Source organism: Aquarana catesbeiana, linkage group LG13 (genome assembly GCF_042186555.1).
Source record: "Aquarana catesbeiana isolate 2022-GZ linkage group LG13, ASM4218655v1, whole genome shotgun sequence".
Taxonomy (NCBI): Eukaryota; Metazoa; Chordata; class Amphibia; order Anura; family Ranidae; genus Aquarana; species Aquarana catesbeiana.
This window is the reverse complement of record NC_133336.1, coordinates 222,785,552-222,803,784: the sequence shown is the minus strand read 5'-3', so window position 1 is coordinate 222,803,784 and position 18,233 is coordinate 222,785,552. Positions and strand designations below refer to the sequence as shown.

At 51.3% G+C, this 18,233-nt stretch overlaps 1 protein-coding gene across 5 annotated transcripts in view; it reads left to right on the top strand.

The window, feature by feature from the left end:
• CELF3 (CUGBP Elav-like family member 3) overlaps window positions 1–18,233 on the top strand; it is a 69,316-nt gene that overhangs the window by 36,011 nt on the left and 15,072 nt on the right. For all 5 annotated transcript variants that reach the window (XM_073609185.1, XM_073609184.1, XM_073609183.1 and 2 more), the window contains exons 3-6: window positions 14,964–15,012; window positions 15,945–16,073; window positions 16,419–16,498; window positions 16,720–16,875. In XM_073609185.1, coding sequence (XP_073465286.1) covers window positions 14,964–15,012; window positions 15,945–16,073; window positions 16,419–16,498; window positions 16,720–16,875 — 414 coding nt within the window. The remainder of the gene's footprint in view (window positions 1–14,963; window positions 15,013–15,944; window positions 16,074–16,418; window positions 16,499–16,719; window positions 16,876–18,233) is intronic.

Here is an 18,233-nt window from a genome sequence, read left to right as displayed (position 1 = left end):
ACTAATAATAACAACAATGTCAAACAATAAAAGTATTTTATGATGTATGAGTATTAATGATAAAAATAATAATAATGAAAAAAATACATGTATAAAATCTTATTAATTATTAGAGGTGCATCCTTTTTTTGGGGGGGCTTTTTTTTTTTTTTTTTTAAGCACTCTTTACTTTATAAACCATGGCAACGCACAAAAAAACACATTAAAAAAAACAAAATGCCTTTTTAATTGGATTGCATTTTTTTTTTTTTTTAAGTGGCGTGTCCATATTTATAACAATTACAGACACAACACACAAAATGGAGACAGGAGATAACAAACATAAAAAGGAAGATAAGAAGTATTTCGGTTGCATTACATGTTAACGCAACACATTAAAAAAAAAAATTGCAAAAAATGTGCGTTTTTTTTTTTTTTTAACACAATGGTGAGCGGGTCGTGAAGGGCATGCTTGGACTTGCAGTTCCCTGGGTTGGGGGGAGGGGATTTAGACTTTGATATTTGTGTCGCTGCAGCGGGTTCAAACGTTTTCTCCGACTTTAATCTTTATTCCCAGGCAGTCATGTGACCCGCGGAGTGGAATGATGGGTTGCTAGGCAACCCATCGCTTGGATGGACCAGAAAATCACGCAGGGCTGCGAGCAAAAATTAACACCTCTTTTATTTATATATATATATATATATATATATATATATATATATATATATATATATATATAATATACACACACACATTTTTTTTCACATTTATTTAAAGCGAGACAGCACTTTATTATTTTTTTAATTGGCTTCACCAAGGAAGGGTGGGGCTTGAACAGAATGGGTGTGGCTTTTTTCATTTTTTAGCGTAGGTGGTGCCAACGATAATGTCACAAAAGTAAAACGCCACTGTCAGAGCTACGTGCGTTTCGTATAGTTGAAAATTAAATGGCGAATTAAAAAAAAAAAATCACAAAGCGTTGCCGTACGCGTTGCGGCCTTAGGCATCGACCTGCGTTGCCTCCTGGACAGAGCGATCGTCTCTGATACAGTTCAACACGAGGCCTGAACTCTGTAATCTGCGGAAGCACATGGCATGCTGGGACGCACGGAGATTACGACGTGATTGGATAATCCCGGGATTAGCGCTGGCTCTCGGGATTTTGTGCAGGCGATTATACAAAGAGATCAGTACACAGGTGGCTTCTGATCTGGAGGTTCCATCATCTTCACCACCCACCCCCCCCCAACCTGACATTCCACCCCAACCCAACAATCCACCCCCTCCAACCTGAAATTCCACCCCATCCCCCCCAACCCAACATTCCACCCCCCTAACCCGACATTCCACTCCACCCCCCCCACCCCGTCCTGGTTTGTTTTTATTACCGTTAATATTAGGATGGGGAGGGGAGGGAGCGATGTTCGGCAGATCTCTAGAGAGGTCAGTGATGGGATAATCTGCAGAATATATCAATATGGATCTGTCAGGAGGGGGAGGGGAGGGAGCGATGTTCTGCAGATCTCTAGAGGGGTCAGTGATGAGATAATCTGCAGAATATATCAATATGGATCTGTCAGGAGAGACTCCTCATCTCCTCCAGCCTTGTCACCAACAAACCTCCCAGCTTGGTGTGCACAGGCTGCTCCCTACTCACACGCAGCCTCTATGCCTCTCAGGTGATGTCTGCTCAAATCATGGAGGCCACAAGACTCTCGCAGTGCTGGTCACACATGTTGCTTGTGCAGAAGCTTGTCTCCAGGTGAAGAGCCCTGAACCTCACACAGCCCCTGGACTCAGGGCAGACCTGAACCAGTACAATGAGGGACTCGGAGTTAGAGGCTCCATCCCTCCCTAGAATGTCTCTGGGCTCCAGAACCCAATCTGGGAATTACCAGTTCTGGAGAACACTACAACACCTGAGACATCACAGTGCCCCAGAACCCGGGGGGGCATCTAACCCTTCCAAACAATAGATATATGAGAGATATATAAGAATGGAGGGACAGAGGGGTGGCTGAATAGATAGATAGATAGACAGTATCTGACAAAAGTAAGTACACCCCTCACATTTGTGTAAATCTTTTCATGTGCCAACACTGAAGAAATTACACTTGTGTACAGCTTGTATAACAGTGTAAATTTGCTGTCCCCTCAAAATAACTCAACACACAGCCATTAATGTCTAAACCGCTGGCAACAAAAGTGAGTACACCCCTAAGTGAAAATCTCCAAATTGGGCCCAAAGTGTCAATATTTTGTGTGGCCACCATTATTTTCCAGCACTGCCTTAACCCTCTTGGGCATGGAGTTCACCAGAGCTTCACAGGTCACCACCGTAGTCCTCTTCCCCTCCTCCATGACGACATCACGGGGTGGTGGATGTTAGAGACCTTGCGCTCCTCCACCTTCCATTTGAGGATGCCCCACAGATGCTCAATAGGGTTTAGGTCTGGAGACATGCTTGGCCAGTCCATCACCTTTACCCTCAGATTCTTTAGCAAGGCAGTGGTCATCTTGGAGGTGTGTTTGGGGGTCATTATCATGTTGGAATACTGCCCTGCGGCCCAGTCTCCGAAGGGAGGGGATCATGCTCTGCTTCAGTATGTCACAGTACATGTTGGCATTCATGGTTCCCTCAATGAACTGTAGCCCCCCAGTGCCGGCAGCACTCATGCAGCCCCAGACCATGACACTCCCACCACCATGCTTGACTGTAGACAAGACACACTTGTCTTTGTACTCCTCACCTGGTTGCCGCCACACACGCTTGTCACCATCTGAACCAAATAAGTTTATCTTGGTCTCATCAGACCACAGGACATGGTTCCAGTAATTCATGTCCTTAGTCTGCTTGTCTTCAGCAAACTGTTTGCGGGCTTTCTTGTGCATCATCTTTAGAAGAGGCTTCCTTCTGGGACGACAGCCATGCAGACCAATTTGATGCAGTGTGCAGCGTATGGTCTGAGCACTGACAGGCTGACCCCCCAATGGCAGCACTCATATGTTTATTTCCCAAAGACAATCTCTGGATATGACGCTGAGCTCGTGCATTCAACTTCTTTGGTGGACCATGGCGAGGCCTGTTCCGAGTGGAACCTGTCCTGTTATACCGCTGTATGGTCTTGGCCACCGTGCTGAAGCTCAGTTTCAGGGTCTTGGCAATCTTCTTATAGCCTAGGCCATCTTTATGTAGAGCAACAATTTTTTTTTTCTGATCCTCAGAGAGTTCTTTGCCATGAGGTGCCATGTTGAACTTCCAGTGACCAGTATGAGAGAGCAAGAGCGATAACACCAAATTTAACACGCTTGCTCCCCATTCACACCTGAGACCTTGTAACACTAACGAGCCACATGACACCGGGGAGGGAAAATTGCTAATTGGGCCCAATTTGGACATTTTCACTTAGGGTTGTACTCAATTTTGTTTCCAGCGGTTTAGACATTAATGGCTGTGTGTTGAGTTATTCTGAGGGGACAGCAAATTTACACAGTTATACAAGCTGTACACTCATTACTTTACATTGTAGCAAAGTGTCATTTCTTCAGTGTTACATGAAAAGATAGAAGAAAATATTTAAATGTGAGGGGTGTACTTACTTTTGTGAGATACTGTAGATATAAATATTGGCTGTAATGGTCAGGCTGCGGATAACGGTTCCATTCAGGACAATCAAGGTAACTGCTGATTATAAGAACATGGAATCTGATAGATGGACAGACAGACTTTTGGAAGATTGGCTGGATAATTGGATGGATGGAAGGGTGGATGAATGGACAGACAGATGGTTGGATGGGTGATCGGATAGAAGGATGGATAACTGGGTGGATGGAAGGGTGGTGGCTGAGTGGACAGATGGTTGGTTGGATGGGTGGGTGGATGCATGAACAAACGGACGGAGAGATGGGTAGAAGAATAGATGGATGGACAGACAGATGGTTGAATGGATAGAAGAATAGATAGGCAAACGGATGGACAGACGGATGGTTGGTTGGATGGATAGAAGGATAGATAGAAGGAAGAATGGAAGGAAGGGTAGAGGAGTGGACAGATGGTTGGGTGGGTGGATGGATGGACAAATGGACAATGAGATGCATGGACTGACAGACAGATACCCTGTTTCCCCGAAAATAAGACCTAGCGTGATTGTCGGTGATGGCTGCAATATAAGCCCTACCCTGTTTCCCCGAAAATAAGCCCTACCCTGAAAATAAGACCTAAAAAGGACTTTAACTAGGGATTATTTGGGGGGTAGGGCTTATATTGCAGCCATCACCGACAATCACGCTAGGTCTTATTTTCGGGGAAACAGGGTAGTTGGATGTATATAAGGAAGAATAGAAGGAAGGGTGGAAGAGTGGACAGATGGTTGGGTGGATGGATGGACAAACGGACAACGAGATGGATAGACTGACAGACTGATGGATGGACTGACAGATAGATAGTTGGATGGATGAATGGACAGACAGATGGTTGGATGGGTGATCGGATAGAAGGATGGATAACTGGATGGATGGAAGGGTGGTGGATGACTGGACATTTGGTTGGTTGGATGGGTGGATGGATGAACAAATGGACGGAGAGATGGGTAGGAGAATAGATGAATGGACAGACAGATGGTTGGATGTTTGATCGGATAGAAGGATGGATAACTGGATGGATGGAAGGGTGGTGGATGACTTGACAGTTGGTTGGTTGGTTGGATGGATGGATGAACAAACGGACGGAGAGATGGGTAGAAGAATAGATGGATGGACAGAGAGGCGGATAGACAGATGGTTGAATGGATAGGCAGATGGATGGACAGACAGATGGTTGGTTGGATGGATAGAAGGAAGAATAGAAGGAAGAGTGGAAGAGTGGACAGATGGGTGGATGTATGGACAATCGGACAACGAGATGGATGGACTGACAGACGGATAGTTGGATGGATAGAAGGATGGATGAACAGAGAGAGGGTTAGATGGATGGAAGGAAGAATGGAAGGAAGGGTGGAGGAGTGGACATATGGTTGGATGGATAAAAGGAACAGAAGGATGGATGGACAGATAGAAGAATTGGATGGAATAACCCAGAATTAAGTGGATGGAAGGATGGATATATGTAGAAGGGGGGGGGGATGGATGGATGGATATAGGGGGGAAGGATGGATGGATGTAGAGGGGGATGGATGAATGGAGAGGGGGGTGGATGGAGAGGGGAATGGATGGATGGATGTAGAGATGGATAGATGGATGGAGAGGGGGATGGATGGATGGAGAGGGGGATTGATGGATATAGAGGGGGATGGATGGAGAGATGGATGGATGGAGAGGGGGATGGATGGATATAGAGGGGGATGGATAGATGTAGAAGCGGATCGATGGATGTAGAAGGGGATGGGAAGATGAATGGAGAGGGAGATGGATGGATGTAGAGGGGGATGGATGTAGAGGGGGATGGGAAGATGAATGGAGAGGGGGATGGATGGATGGAGAGGGGGATGGATGGAGAGATGGATGGATGTAGGGGATGGATGGATGTAGAGGGGGATGGATGTAGAGGGGGATGGATGGATGGATGTAGAGGGGGATGGATGTAGAGGGGGATGGATAGATGGATGTAGAGGGGGATGGATGGATGGATAGATGTAGAGGGGGATGGATGGAGAGGGGGTGGATGGATGGATGGAGAGGGGGATGGATGGATGGAGAGGGGGATGGATGGAGAGATGGATGGATGTAGGGGATGGATGGATGTAGAGGGGGATGGATGTAGAGGGGGATGGATGTAGAGGGGGATGGATGGATAGATGGATGTAGAGGGGGATGGATGGATGGATAGATGTAGAGGGGGATGGATGGAGAGGGGGTGGATGGATGGATGGAGAGGGGGATGGATGGATGGAGAGGGGGATGGATGGAGAGGGGGTGGATGGATGGATGGATGGATGGATGGATGGAGAGGGGGATGGATAGATGTAGAGGGGGATGGATGGAGAGGGGGTGGATGGATGGATGGATGGAGAGGGGGATGGATGGATGGAGAGGGGGATGGATGGATGTAGAGGCGGATCGATGGATGGATGTAGAGGGGGATGGGAAGATGAATGGAGAGGGGGATGGATGGATGGAGAGGGGGATGGATGGAGAGATGGATGGATGGATGTGGGGGATAGATGTAGAGGGGGATGGATGGATGGATGTAGGGGGGGATGGACGGAGAGGGGGATGGATGGATGGATAGATGTAGAGGGGGATGGATGGAGAGGGGGATGGATGGATGGATAGATGTAGAGGGGGATGGATGGAGAGGGGGATGGATGGATGGATAGATGTAGAGGGGGATGGATGGAGAGGGGGATGGATGGATGGAGAGGGGGATGGATGGATGGATGGAGAGGGGGATGGATGTAGAGGGTGTGGATGGATGGATGGATGGAGAGGGGCTGGATGGATGGAGAGGGGGATGGATGGATGTAGAGGGGGATGGATGGATGTAGAGGGGGATGGATGGAGAGATGGATGGATGGAAGGGGGATGGGGAATGGATGGATGGGGGATGGATGGATGGAGAGGGGGATGGATGGAAGGGGGATGGGGAATGGATGGATGGGGGATGGATGGATGGAGAGGGGGATGGATGGATGGATAGGGGATGGATGGATGGAGAGGGGGATGGATGGAGAGGGGATGGATGGGGGATGGATGGATGGAGGGGGGATGGATGGATGGAGAGGGGGATGGATGGAGGGGGGGATGGATGGATGGAGAGGGGGATGGATGGGGGATGGATGGATGTAGAGGGGGATGGATGGGGGATGGATGGATGGAGAGGGGGATGGATGGATGGATGGAGAGGGGGATGGATGGATGTAGAGGGGGATGGATGGATGTAGAGGGGGATGGATGGGGGATGGATGGAGAGGGGGATGGATGGATGTATGGGGGATGGATGGAGAGGGGGATGGATGGATGGGGGATGGATGGATGGAGAGGGGGATGGATGGAGAGGGGGATGGATGGATGGAGAGGGGGGATGGATGGATGGAGAGGGGGATGGATGGAGAGAGGGATGGATGGAGAAGGGGATGGATGGAGAGGGGGATGGATAGATGGAGGGGGGGATGGATGGAGGGGGGGATGGATGGATGGAGAGGGGGATGGATGGGGGACGGATGGAAGGAGAGGGGGATGGATGGATGGAGAGGGGGATGGATGGAGAGGGGGATGGATGGAGAGGGGGATGGATGGATGGAGAGGGGGATGGATGGGGGATGGATGGAGTGGGGGATGGATGGATGGAGAGGGGGATGGATGGAGAGGGGGATGGATGGAGTGGGGGATGGATGGATGGAGTGGGGGATGGATGGATGGAGAGGGGGATGGATGGATGGAGAGGGGGATGGATGGATGGAGAGGGGGATGGATGGAGAGAGGGATGGATGGAGAAGGGGATGGATGGAGGGGGGGATGGATGGATGGAGAGGGGGATGGAGAGGGGGATGGATGGATGGAGAGGGGGATGGATGGATGGAGGGGGGGATGGATGGATGGAGGGGGGGATGGATGGATGGAGAGGGGGATGGAGAGGGGGATGGATGGATGGAGAGGGGGATGGATGGGGATGGATGGATGGAGAGGGGGATGGATGGATGGAGAGGGGGATGGATGGAGAGGGGGATGGATGGATGGAGAGGGGGATGGATGGAGAGGGGGATGGATGGGGGATGGATGGATGGAGAGGGGGATGGATGGAGTGGGGGATGGATGGATGGAGAGGGGGATGGATGGAGAGGGGGATGGATGGATGGAGAGGGGGGATGGATGGAGAGAGGGATGGATGGAGAAGGGGATGGATGGATGTATGGGGGATGGATGGAGAGGGGGATGGATGGATGGAGAGGGGGGATGGATGGATGGAGAGGGGGATGGATGGATGTATGGGGGATGGATGGAGAGGGGGATGGATGGATGTATGGGGGATGGATGGATGGAGAGGGGGATGGATGGAGAGGGGGATGGATGGAGAGGGGGATGGAGAGGGGGATGGATGGATGGAGAGGGGGATGGATGGAGAAGGGGATGGATGGAGAGGGGGATGGAGAGGGGGATGGATGGATGGAGAGGGGGATGGATGGATGGAGGGGGGGATGGATGGATGGAGAGGGGGATGTATGGGGGACGGATGGATGGAGAGGGGGATGGATGGAGAGAGGGATGGATGGAGAGGGGGATGGATGGATGGAGAGGGGGATGGATGGATGGAGAGGGGGATGGATGGGGGATGGATGGATGGAGAGGGGGATGGATGGATGGATGGAGAGGGGGATGGATGGGGGATGGATGGATGGAGAGGGGGATGGATGGATGGAGAGGGGGATGGATGGAGTGGGAGATGGATGGATGGAGAGGGGGGATGGATGGATGGAGAGGGGGATGGATGGAGAGAGGGATGGATGGAGAAGGGGATGGATGGAGGGGGGGATGGATGGATGGAGAGGGGGATGGAGAGGGGGATGGATGGATGGAGAGGGGGATGGAGAGGGGGATGGATGGATGGATGGAGAGGGGGATGGATGGATGGAGGGGGGGATGGATGGATGGAGGGGGGATGGAGAGGGGGATGGATGGATGGAGAGGGGGATGGATGGATGGAGAGGGGGATGGATGGAGAGGGGGATGGATGGGGGACGGATGGATGGAGAGGGGGATGGATGGATGGAGAGGGGGATGGATGGAGAGGGGGATGGATGGAGAGATGGATGGATGGAGAGGGGGATGGATGGGGGATGGATGGATGTAGAGGGGGATGGATGGGGGATGGATGGATGGAGAGGGGGATGGATGGATGGATGGAGAGGGGGATGGATGGATGTAGAGGGGGATGGATGGATGTAGAGGGGGATGGATGGGGGATGGATGGATGGATGGAGAGGGGGATGGATGGATGTATGGGGGATGGATGGAGAGGGGGATGGATGGATGGGGGATGGATGGATGGAGAGGGGGATGGATGGAGAGGGGGATGGATGGATGGAGAGGGGGGATGGATGGATGGAGAGGGGGATGGATGGAGAGAGGGATGGATGGAGAAGGGGATGGATGGAGAGGGGGATGGATAGATGGAGGGGGGGATGGATGGAGGGGGGGATGGATGGATGGAGAGGGGGATGGATGGGGGACGGATGGAAGGAGAGGGGGATGGATGGATGGAGAGGGGGATGGATGGAGAGGGGGATGGATGGATGGAGAGGGGGATGGATGGGGGATGGATGGAGTGGGGGATGGATGGATGGAGAGGGGGATGGATGGAGAGGGGGATGGATGGAGTGGGGGATGGATGGAGTGGGGGATGGATGGATGGAGAGGGGGATGGATGGATGGAGAGGGGGATGGATGGATGGAGAGGGGGATGGATGGAGAGAGGGATGGATGGAGAAGGGGATGGATGGAGGGGGGGATGGATGGATGGAGAGGGGGATGGAGAGGGGGATGGATGGATGGAGAGGGGGATGGATGGATGGAGGGGGGGATGGATGGATGGAGGGGGGGATGGATGGATGGAGAGGGGGATGGAGAGGGGGATGGATGGATGGAGAGGGGGATGGATGGGGATGGATGGATGGAGAGGGGGATGGATGGATGGAGAGGGGGATGGATGGAGAGGGGGATGGATGGAGAGGGGGAGGGATGGATGGAGAGGGGGATGGATGGGGGATGGATGGATGGAGAGGGGGATGGATGGAGTGGGGGATGGATGGATGGAGAGGGGGATGGATGGAGAGGGGGATGGATGGATGGAGAGAGGGATGGATGGAGAAGGGGATGGATGGATGTATGGGGGATGGATGGAGAGGGGGATGGATGGATGGAGAGGGGGGATGGATGGATGGAGAGGGGGATGGATGGATGTATGGGGGATGGATGGAGAGGGGGATGGATGGATGGGGGATGGATGGATGGAGAGGGGGATGGATGGAGAGGGGGATGGATGGAGAGGGGGATGGAGAGGGGGATGGATGGATGGAGAGGGGGATGGATGGAGAAGGGGATGGATGGAGAGGGGGATGGAGAGGGGGATGGATGGATGGAGAGGGGGATGGATGGATGGAGGGGGGGATGGATGGATGGAGAGGGGGATGTATGGGGGACGGATGGATGGAGAGGGGGATGGATGGAGAGGGGGATGGATGGAGAGGGGGATGGATGGAGAGGGGGATGGATGGATGGAGAGGGGGATGGATGGATGGAGAGGGGGATGGATGGATGGATGGATGGAGAGGGGGATGGATGGGGGATGGATGGATGGAGAGGGGGATGGATGGATGGAGAGGGGGATGGATGGAGTGGGAGTGGATGGATGGAGAGGGGGGATGGATGGATGGAGAGGGGGATGGATGGAGAGAGGGATGGATGGAGAAGGGGATGGATGGAGGGGGGGATGGATGGATGGAGAGGGGGATGGAGAGGGGGATGGATGGATGGATGGAGAGGGGGATGGATGGATGGAGGGGGGGATGGATGGATGGAGGGGGGGATGGAGAGGGGGATGGATGGATGGAGAGGGGATGGATGGATGGAGAGGGGGATGGATGGAGAGGGGGATGGATGGGGGACGGATGGATGGAGAGGGGGATGGATGGATGGAGAGGGGGATGGATGGAGAGGGGGATGGATGGAGAGATGGATGGATGGAGAGGGGGATGGATGGGGGATGGATGGATGGAGAGGGGGATGGATGGAGTGGGGGATGGATGGATGGAGAGGGGGGTGGATGGATGGAGAGGGGGGATGGATGGATGGAGAGGGGGATGGATGGAGAGAGGGATGGATGGAGAAGGGGATGGATGGAGGGATGGATGGATGGAGAGGGGGATGGATGGAGAGGGGGATGGATGGAGGGATGGATGGATGGAGAGGGGGATGGATGGAGAGGGGGATGGATGGATGGAGAGGGGGATGGATGGATGGAGAGGGGGATGGATGGGGATGGATGGATGGAGAGGGGGATGGATGGATGGAGAGGGGGATGGATGGATGGAGAGGGGGATGGATGGATGGAGAGGGGGATGGATGGAGAGGGGGATGGATGGGGGATGGATGGATGGAGAGGGGGATGGATGGATGGATGGAGAGGGGATGGATGAGGGATGGATGGAGAGGGGGATGGATGGAGAGGGGGATGGATGGAGAGGGGGATGGATGGATGGAGAGGGGGATGGATGGGGATGGATGGATGGAGAGGGGGATGGATGGAGAGGGGGATGGATGGGGGATGGATGGATGGATGGAGAGGGGGATGGATGGATGGGGGATGGATGTAGTAAATAGTGGAATGACCCGGAATTGTGGCTCTGTCTGTATGAAAGCTTCAGCGATTTTTTTTTTTTTTTTTCATCACCCCCCCCCCCTCCATCATTCCCGTGTCCCCCCTCCCCCTCCTTCTTTTGTTTACATGGAGAAGTGATGATGTCACTGTGGTTACCCGGCAACCTTACGGATAGATCTGGGCGAGTGGGTGGTTGCCAGGGAACGTGTTCTGGGGTTTCCATGGTAACTGAGCATCTGGCTCTGTGTGAATGATCCGCTGGAAGCATCTCTGTGGAAGAAGGGAGGGAACGGACTACGGGGCACAGACAGGAGGGGGGGGGGGATGAACATATCCTACCCTCCGCCAAATTATACCCCGAAACCATCCCTGCCCCCCCCCCCATCCTGCTTGCCAGCCTCTGATCCCCAGCCTGGCATGCTGTACCGGGGGTATCGCCCGTCTCCTAGCAACTGCAAGGACTGGATGTAGAGCTGGTTGGCATGGCAACTTTCCATCCTCCAGCATCAGGACCACAGTGTAACCCTGACAGTGCCACAGACATCCCCCCCGCCCCCAGTATGGGCCACGTCCTCTCTGATGGCGGCTGGTGTGGAGGAACCGTGTGTGGGGGAGGGGAGGGGGGGGCACCTCTGTGATCATCACAGCCTGGCATATATATTACACACCCAGACAGAAATAGGACAATCGTAGGAGGTGACATCACAAAGCCACACCCTCCTGACACAATGTATCAATCCAGCACACTGAGACCCCCGATATACAATGTAACATCCCCTACTATGGACTATCTCCTACCTATAGTGTAGCGCAGTGACGCTGTGGTGGTCACATGACGCGGTGCCCATGGATTGGATGGGAGGACCTCGATGATGTATTTGGGACGCTGAGTAAAATAAGACTCAGGAACAGTGTCACGGACATGAGCCAGGAGGTCATCTTATTGGAGGATTCCATCTCTCTGTATAGAAGGGGGGAGTGAAATGATGAGTGATGGGGGAAGGAGACCCATACAGAAATGTTCAGAGAAACACCCTAAAAATTGGTGCTGAATGTCGGCCCAACTGTTTAGTTGAGTGTCAGGCCAGGTGTTGGGTTATGTGTCGGGTTGAATGTCAGGCTAAGCATCAAGCTTAGTGTTGGGCTGAGTATCAAGCTGAGCATCAAGCTGAGTGTCAGGCCAGGTGTTGGGCTGAGTATAAAGCTGTGTTGGGTTGAGTGTCAGGCTGAATGTTGGCCCAATTGTTGAGTTGAGTGTCAGGCCAGGTGTTGGGCTGAGTATCAAGCTGAGTGTTGGGTTGGGTGTCAGGCCAGGTGTTGGGTTGAGTATCAAGCTGCGTGTTGGGTGTCAGGCCAGGTGTTGGGCTGAGTGTCAAGCTGAGTGTTGGGTTGAGTATCAAGCTGAGTGTTGGGTGTCATGCCAGGTGTCGGGTTGAATGTCAGCCCAACTGTTGAGTTGAGTGTCAGGCCTGGTGTATGGGCCAGGTTTTGGGTTGAATGTCAGGCTGAGCATCAAGCTAAGTGTTGGGTTGGGTGTCAGGCCAGGTGTTGGGTTGGGTGTCAGGCCAGGTGTTGGGTTAAATGTCAGGCTGAGCATCAAGCTGAGTGTTGGGGGCCAGGTGTTGGCCTGGGTATCAAGCTGAGCGTTGTGCTGAGTATCAAGCTGAGTGTTGGGTTGGGTGTCAGGCAAGGTATTGGGTTGGGTATCAGGCAAGGTATTGGGTTGGGTGTCAGGCCAGGTGTTATGTTGAATGTCAGGCTGAACATCAAGCTGAGTGTTAGGTCAGGTATCAGGCTGAGTGTTGGGCTGGGAGGCCGTCCTATCACCAGTCTGAGCTCACTGCTGATAAGAGACACTAAAGAACACATAACAGAGATGCTCCTGTGGCTCAGCACCCAATCCACATCCATCACCCATCCTAATGCGGCCCCACCCACTACACATCACATGACTCTGCACTTCCACGTTACAAGAGACTAACATGTTAAATTAAGATCTGCACTTCCCCTTTTGAATGAAAATGTTAAAGATCTTTTTTAAGTCACTAGAGACTGCTAAAGACTCTGTCATTCTGCCATGTTACAGGAGACTGCTAGAGATGGTTGCTGTGTTACAAGGGACTGTTATGCCGCGTACACACGACCTGTTTGTCCGTCAGAATAAACTCGGAAGGTTTCTCCGATGGTACTCCGACGGAATTCCATTCCAGCGGTCTTGCCTACACACGGTCAATCCAAAGTCCGACCGCCCAGAATGCGGTGACGTACAACACGTACGACGGGACTAGAAAAAGGAAGTTCAATAGCCAGTAGCCAATAGCTTACGTCTCGTACTTGAGCATGCGTAGTTTTTGGTCCGAACAGCATACAGACGAGCGGTTTTCCCGATAGGAACTGGTTCCGGTGGAGTTCCGGCGGAAAGATTTAGAACATGTTCTATTTCTAGGTCCGTCAGAATTTTCGAAAGGGAAGGTCCTATGAAGCCTACACACAAGCGGTTTATACGATGAAACAATTCCGTCTGACTTTTCCTGTCGGACGTTCCGCTCATGTGTACGCGGCATTAGAGACTGCTGCAGTGTTGCAGGTAGTGATGAGCTCTGGTGTGTTCGGAGTAAGATCTGAACCAATGTGTTGGAGCCCTTCAGAAAGCTGTCACCATTACAGGCCAATCATCTGCAGGCGCGGCATTCCCCATCCGGCAGTCATATGTCTACAATGGGCGCATATCCATGCAGCTGCGGGGATCCTTTGGGGGGGGGGCACATGATTGGCCCATACAAGTGACAGCTTTCTGGTGGGCTTGTGTGTTCAGATCCGAGTCCAAACATGCCCAAGCTCATTTCTACTGACAGGAAACTGCTAGAGGTTGGTGCAATGCTACAAGGGACTAAAAGAGATGGTTACTGCCAGCCCACTGTGGTACTACAACCCTTCCTCCACATTCACCCATCAATGCCCACGTTAAGCCCCCACCCCATTGATATGATCAGTAGCACCCACACCGGGCACCTACCCTCCCTCCGCCTGCTTACATCTCCACCTACATTGCTGGCCACGTTTGAGTGGGCCCCAACGGGCGATATCAACAAAAGCTCTTTGCAGGGCCCCGGCGGATACGCCCCGGCGGGCGATATCACCCAAAGCTCTTTGCAGGACCCCGGCGGATACGCCCCGCCGGGCGATATCGCCCAAAGCTCTTTGCAGGACCCCGGCGGATACTCCCCGGCGGGCGATGTCACCCAAAGCTCTTTGCAGGACCCCGGCAGATACTCCCCGGCGGGGCGATATCACCCGAAGCTCTTTGCAGGACCCCGGCGGATACTCCCCGGTCGGCGATATCACCCAAAGCTCTTTCCAGTCCCCTCGGCGGATACTCCCCGGCGAGCGATGTCACCCAAAGCTCCTTGCAGGACCCTGGTGGGCGATATCACCCAAAGCTCTTTGCAGGCCCCCCAGCGGATACTCCCCGGCGGACGATATCACCCAAAGCTCTTTGCAGGACCCCGTTGGATACTCCCCGGCGGGCGATATCACCCAAAGCTCTTTGCAGGACCCCGGCGGATACTCCCCGGCGGGCGATGTCACCCCACAGACACAGAATATCTTTATATCCGGTACTGAGGTATTCCATCCACACTGACATTTATTTTCTATCTTTCTTTTTTCTAGATGAACCGACCGATTCAAGTGAAACCCGCTGACAGTGAGAGCCGAGGAGGTAGGTGACACCCCCCAACCAACCAATCAGAATCCTTCCATTTCCCACAATGCTCTCTGTACACCCCTCCCCTGTGTTCAGTGTACACTTTCCCGACTCCTTCCAAACATTTTTACCCTCCCCCCCTCCTCCCCAACATGAAAGTGACATTTTTTAAATAAAGCTTTTCGATTTTCACTCCATTCCTTACTTTATACCCAGTGATGTCATCACCGGGTCTCTGTGCTTCGCTAAGCAATACAAGCAGATCATAGCTGGTGGGAGGAGCCGGCAGGGGGTTGTTAATACCTTCCTGAAAACATCCCAGCACCCCTGCCCCAGTCCCGATGCAAGCAGTGGGAGGAGTTATGCAAATATAAATAATGCCCTTATGGGCGGGTATCAGTCTGGAGGAGTGGGTTGTTCGTAGGCAGGCTGTATTTGCATAGGTAATTTGATAATGCTCCTCCATGATTGGAAGAACTGAAATCCAATGAATGAAAAGGAAGCGCTCTTAGTCCTGATACAAGCAGTGGGAGGAGTTATGCAAATATCAGAATGTATTGATGGGTGGGTGTGGTCAGTCTGGAGGAGTGGGCATTCCTAGGCAGGCTAGGTAACGCCCACATGTGATTCTGAGCCTCCATAATGGACAGAACTGAGGTCCACTGAATGAAAAGGGGGAGGGACTAGATATTGCTGGATGTCCTTCAGCCAGGAAATGAGGCGGGGCTCAATTTGACTTGCATGTCCAAAGTCACCAGTACAATCCCATGATGCTCTAGCCTGGTTCTGTGCGCCGTGACGTCACGGTCACATTAGTAGCCGCGCAGTGGCGGTTGAGGGGTGTGGTCTTTGCATGAGGTGAAGTCCCAACCCCCCCTACCACCCCTACAAGTGAACGCCGTTCCACCTCAAGTCTCACCTCCTCTTTTTTCTTCTCCGTTACCTAGAGGACCGCAAGCTGTTCGTGGGCATGCTGGGAAAGCAGCAGACGGACGAGGACGTCCGCAGGATGTTTGAGCCCTTCGGGAACATAGACGAGTGTACGGTCCTTCGGGGGCCGGACGGGACCAGCAAAGGTATCTATGAGCCTGGGGGGCGTGGCCTTACTCCAAATTTTAAAGGGCAACTCCAGGAAGATCTCAAACCCCGCCCCTTTTTGGAGCCAACAATACAAACACAAGCCTGGAGTTCGCCCTTAAAGTGTACAGGTCACTTAAAGTGGAGTGGCCATTTTTTTTTTGGCCTACGTTCCATCTTCCTGCTTTGGGCGGAGTGGCGCTTTTAATACCCTATTGCCCCGCCCCATAGGGGAAGGTGGCCCACAGGTGATGTGGTTTTTTCGGCCATTCTGTTGTGTGATCACTGTGCTGCGGTGCTGCCCCCTTGTGTCGTGTAGTAATGTGGTATCTCCCCGCGCTTAGGTTGTGCATTTGTGAAGTATCAGACACATTCAGAGGCGCAGGCGGCCATCAACGCGCTCCACGGGAGTCGGACACTGCCGGTAAGACAACAAGGGACTCCACCCCCCCACCCCCCCCCCCATGTAGATGTGTGCTTACTTAGTGGAGGTTATGTGTGTGGTGGTGGTGGCGGCGGCGGTGGCCATGACGGTCCAGCCAATCGATCCTCCTGCTGGGTAGTCACGTGACACATTTCAGTGTGCGTCACGTCCCGCCCCCCCCCTCTGCGCTAACGCCAGTCCGCCCTCTCATTTCCCTGCAGGGAGCCTCCTCCAGCCTGGTGGTGAAATTCGCCGACACGGAGAAGGAGCGGGGGCTGCGCCGGATGCAGCAAGTGGCCAATCAGCTCGGCATGTTCAGCCCCATCGCTCTCCAGTTCGGGGCGTACAGCGCCTACACACAGGCAGTAAGTGACCAGGTGAATACAGTGCCCTCTTCTATACCTATCTATGTGTGTGATGCATGACTGTGTCACTGTGACATCATCATCCCCTTTTCCGGAGTTAACCATGTGACACTGCATGCTCCTCCCCCTCCCACACCAAAGTGGAATGAATGTCTCTGCCCATGTTGACCTTTGTCCCCGAAGATTGAACCCCTGATTGCTCCTATTTCGACGATAATTTGGAAAAAATGTGCAGTTCTCATACTCTCAGAACGCATATCGGTTCTGGAGTGACCCGACGAGGTCATATGTGGTTCAGGAGAAGAACAGCTTCCATCTGAGGCTCTTCCTACATTTTCCCAAATTCCCTTTAAACCTTTAATACATTCAAAATGTAGCAATATGTGACAGGCAAAAAAAAATAAAAAATAAAGTTTTGTAGCCCAATTTTGTAAATTTTGTAGCACTTAATGGTCTCCTACTTCATTGCTGACCATTTTGGGTACATACCCAGGTGACGTTCACCTCAATTCAATTTTGATGATCGGTATTGGCCTTGACTAGACCTGTGCAGAATGAAAAAAATTGTTTTGCTTTGATTTGCTATTTAAATAATTTTGTTTAGTTAAATTTGTTCAATTTGTTTTTGGAATCTGTTTAATTTAGTTTCATTTATTCTAATACGAATCGAAAAGTATCGAATCGGCATTCGATTTCAAATTTATTTTATTCGAATTTCAAAATTCAAATTTCAGAAGACAGTTCTATTCTTTCTATTTTATTCTATTCTTTTATCTTCTATTCTATTTTATTCTATTCATTTATTTTTGATTATAATTTAATCTATCCTTTTTTTCTATTCCCTTATTTTCTATTCTATTTTTTTTCTATTCTATTTAAATCTATTCTGCTTTTTTTCTATTCTAATCTATTCTTCTATTCCCTTATTTTCTATTCTATTTTCTCTATTCTCTTTAAATCTATTCTGCTTTTTTTTCCTATTCTAATCTATTCTATTCTATTATTTTATTTTCTATGCTATTATAATCTAGTCTATTTTTTCTATTCTAATCTATTCTAATTTCAAAAGACAGTTCTATTCCTTCTATTTTATTCTATTCTTTTATCTTCTATTTTATTCTATTCATTTACTTTTTATTATACTTTAATCTATCCTTTTTTTTTTCTATTCCCTTATTTTCTATTCTATTTTTTTTCTATTCTATTTAAATATATTCTGCTTTTTTTCTGTTCTAATCTATTCTATTTTTTTCTATTCTATTCCCTTATTTTCCATTCTATTTTATTCTATTATTTTATTTTCTATGCTATTATAATCTAGTCTATTTTTCTCTATTCAAATCTATTCTATTCCCTTATTTTCTATTCTA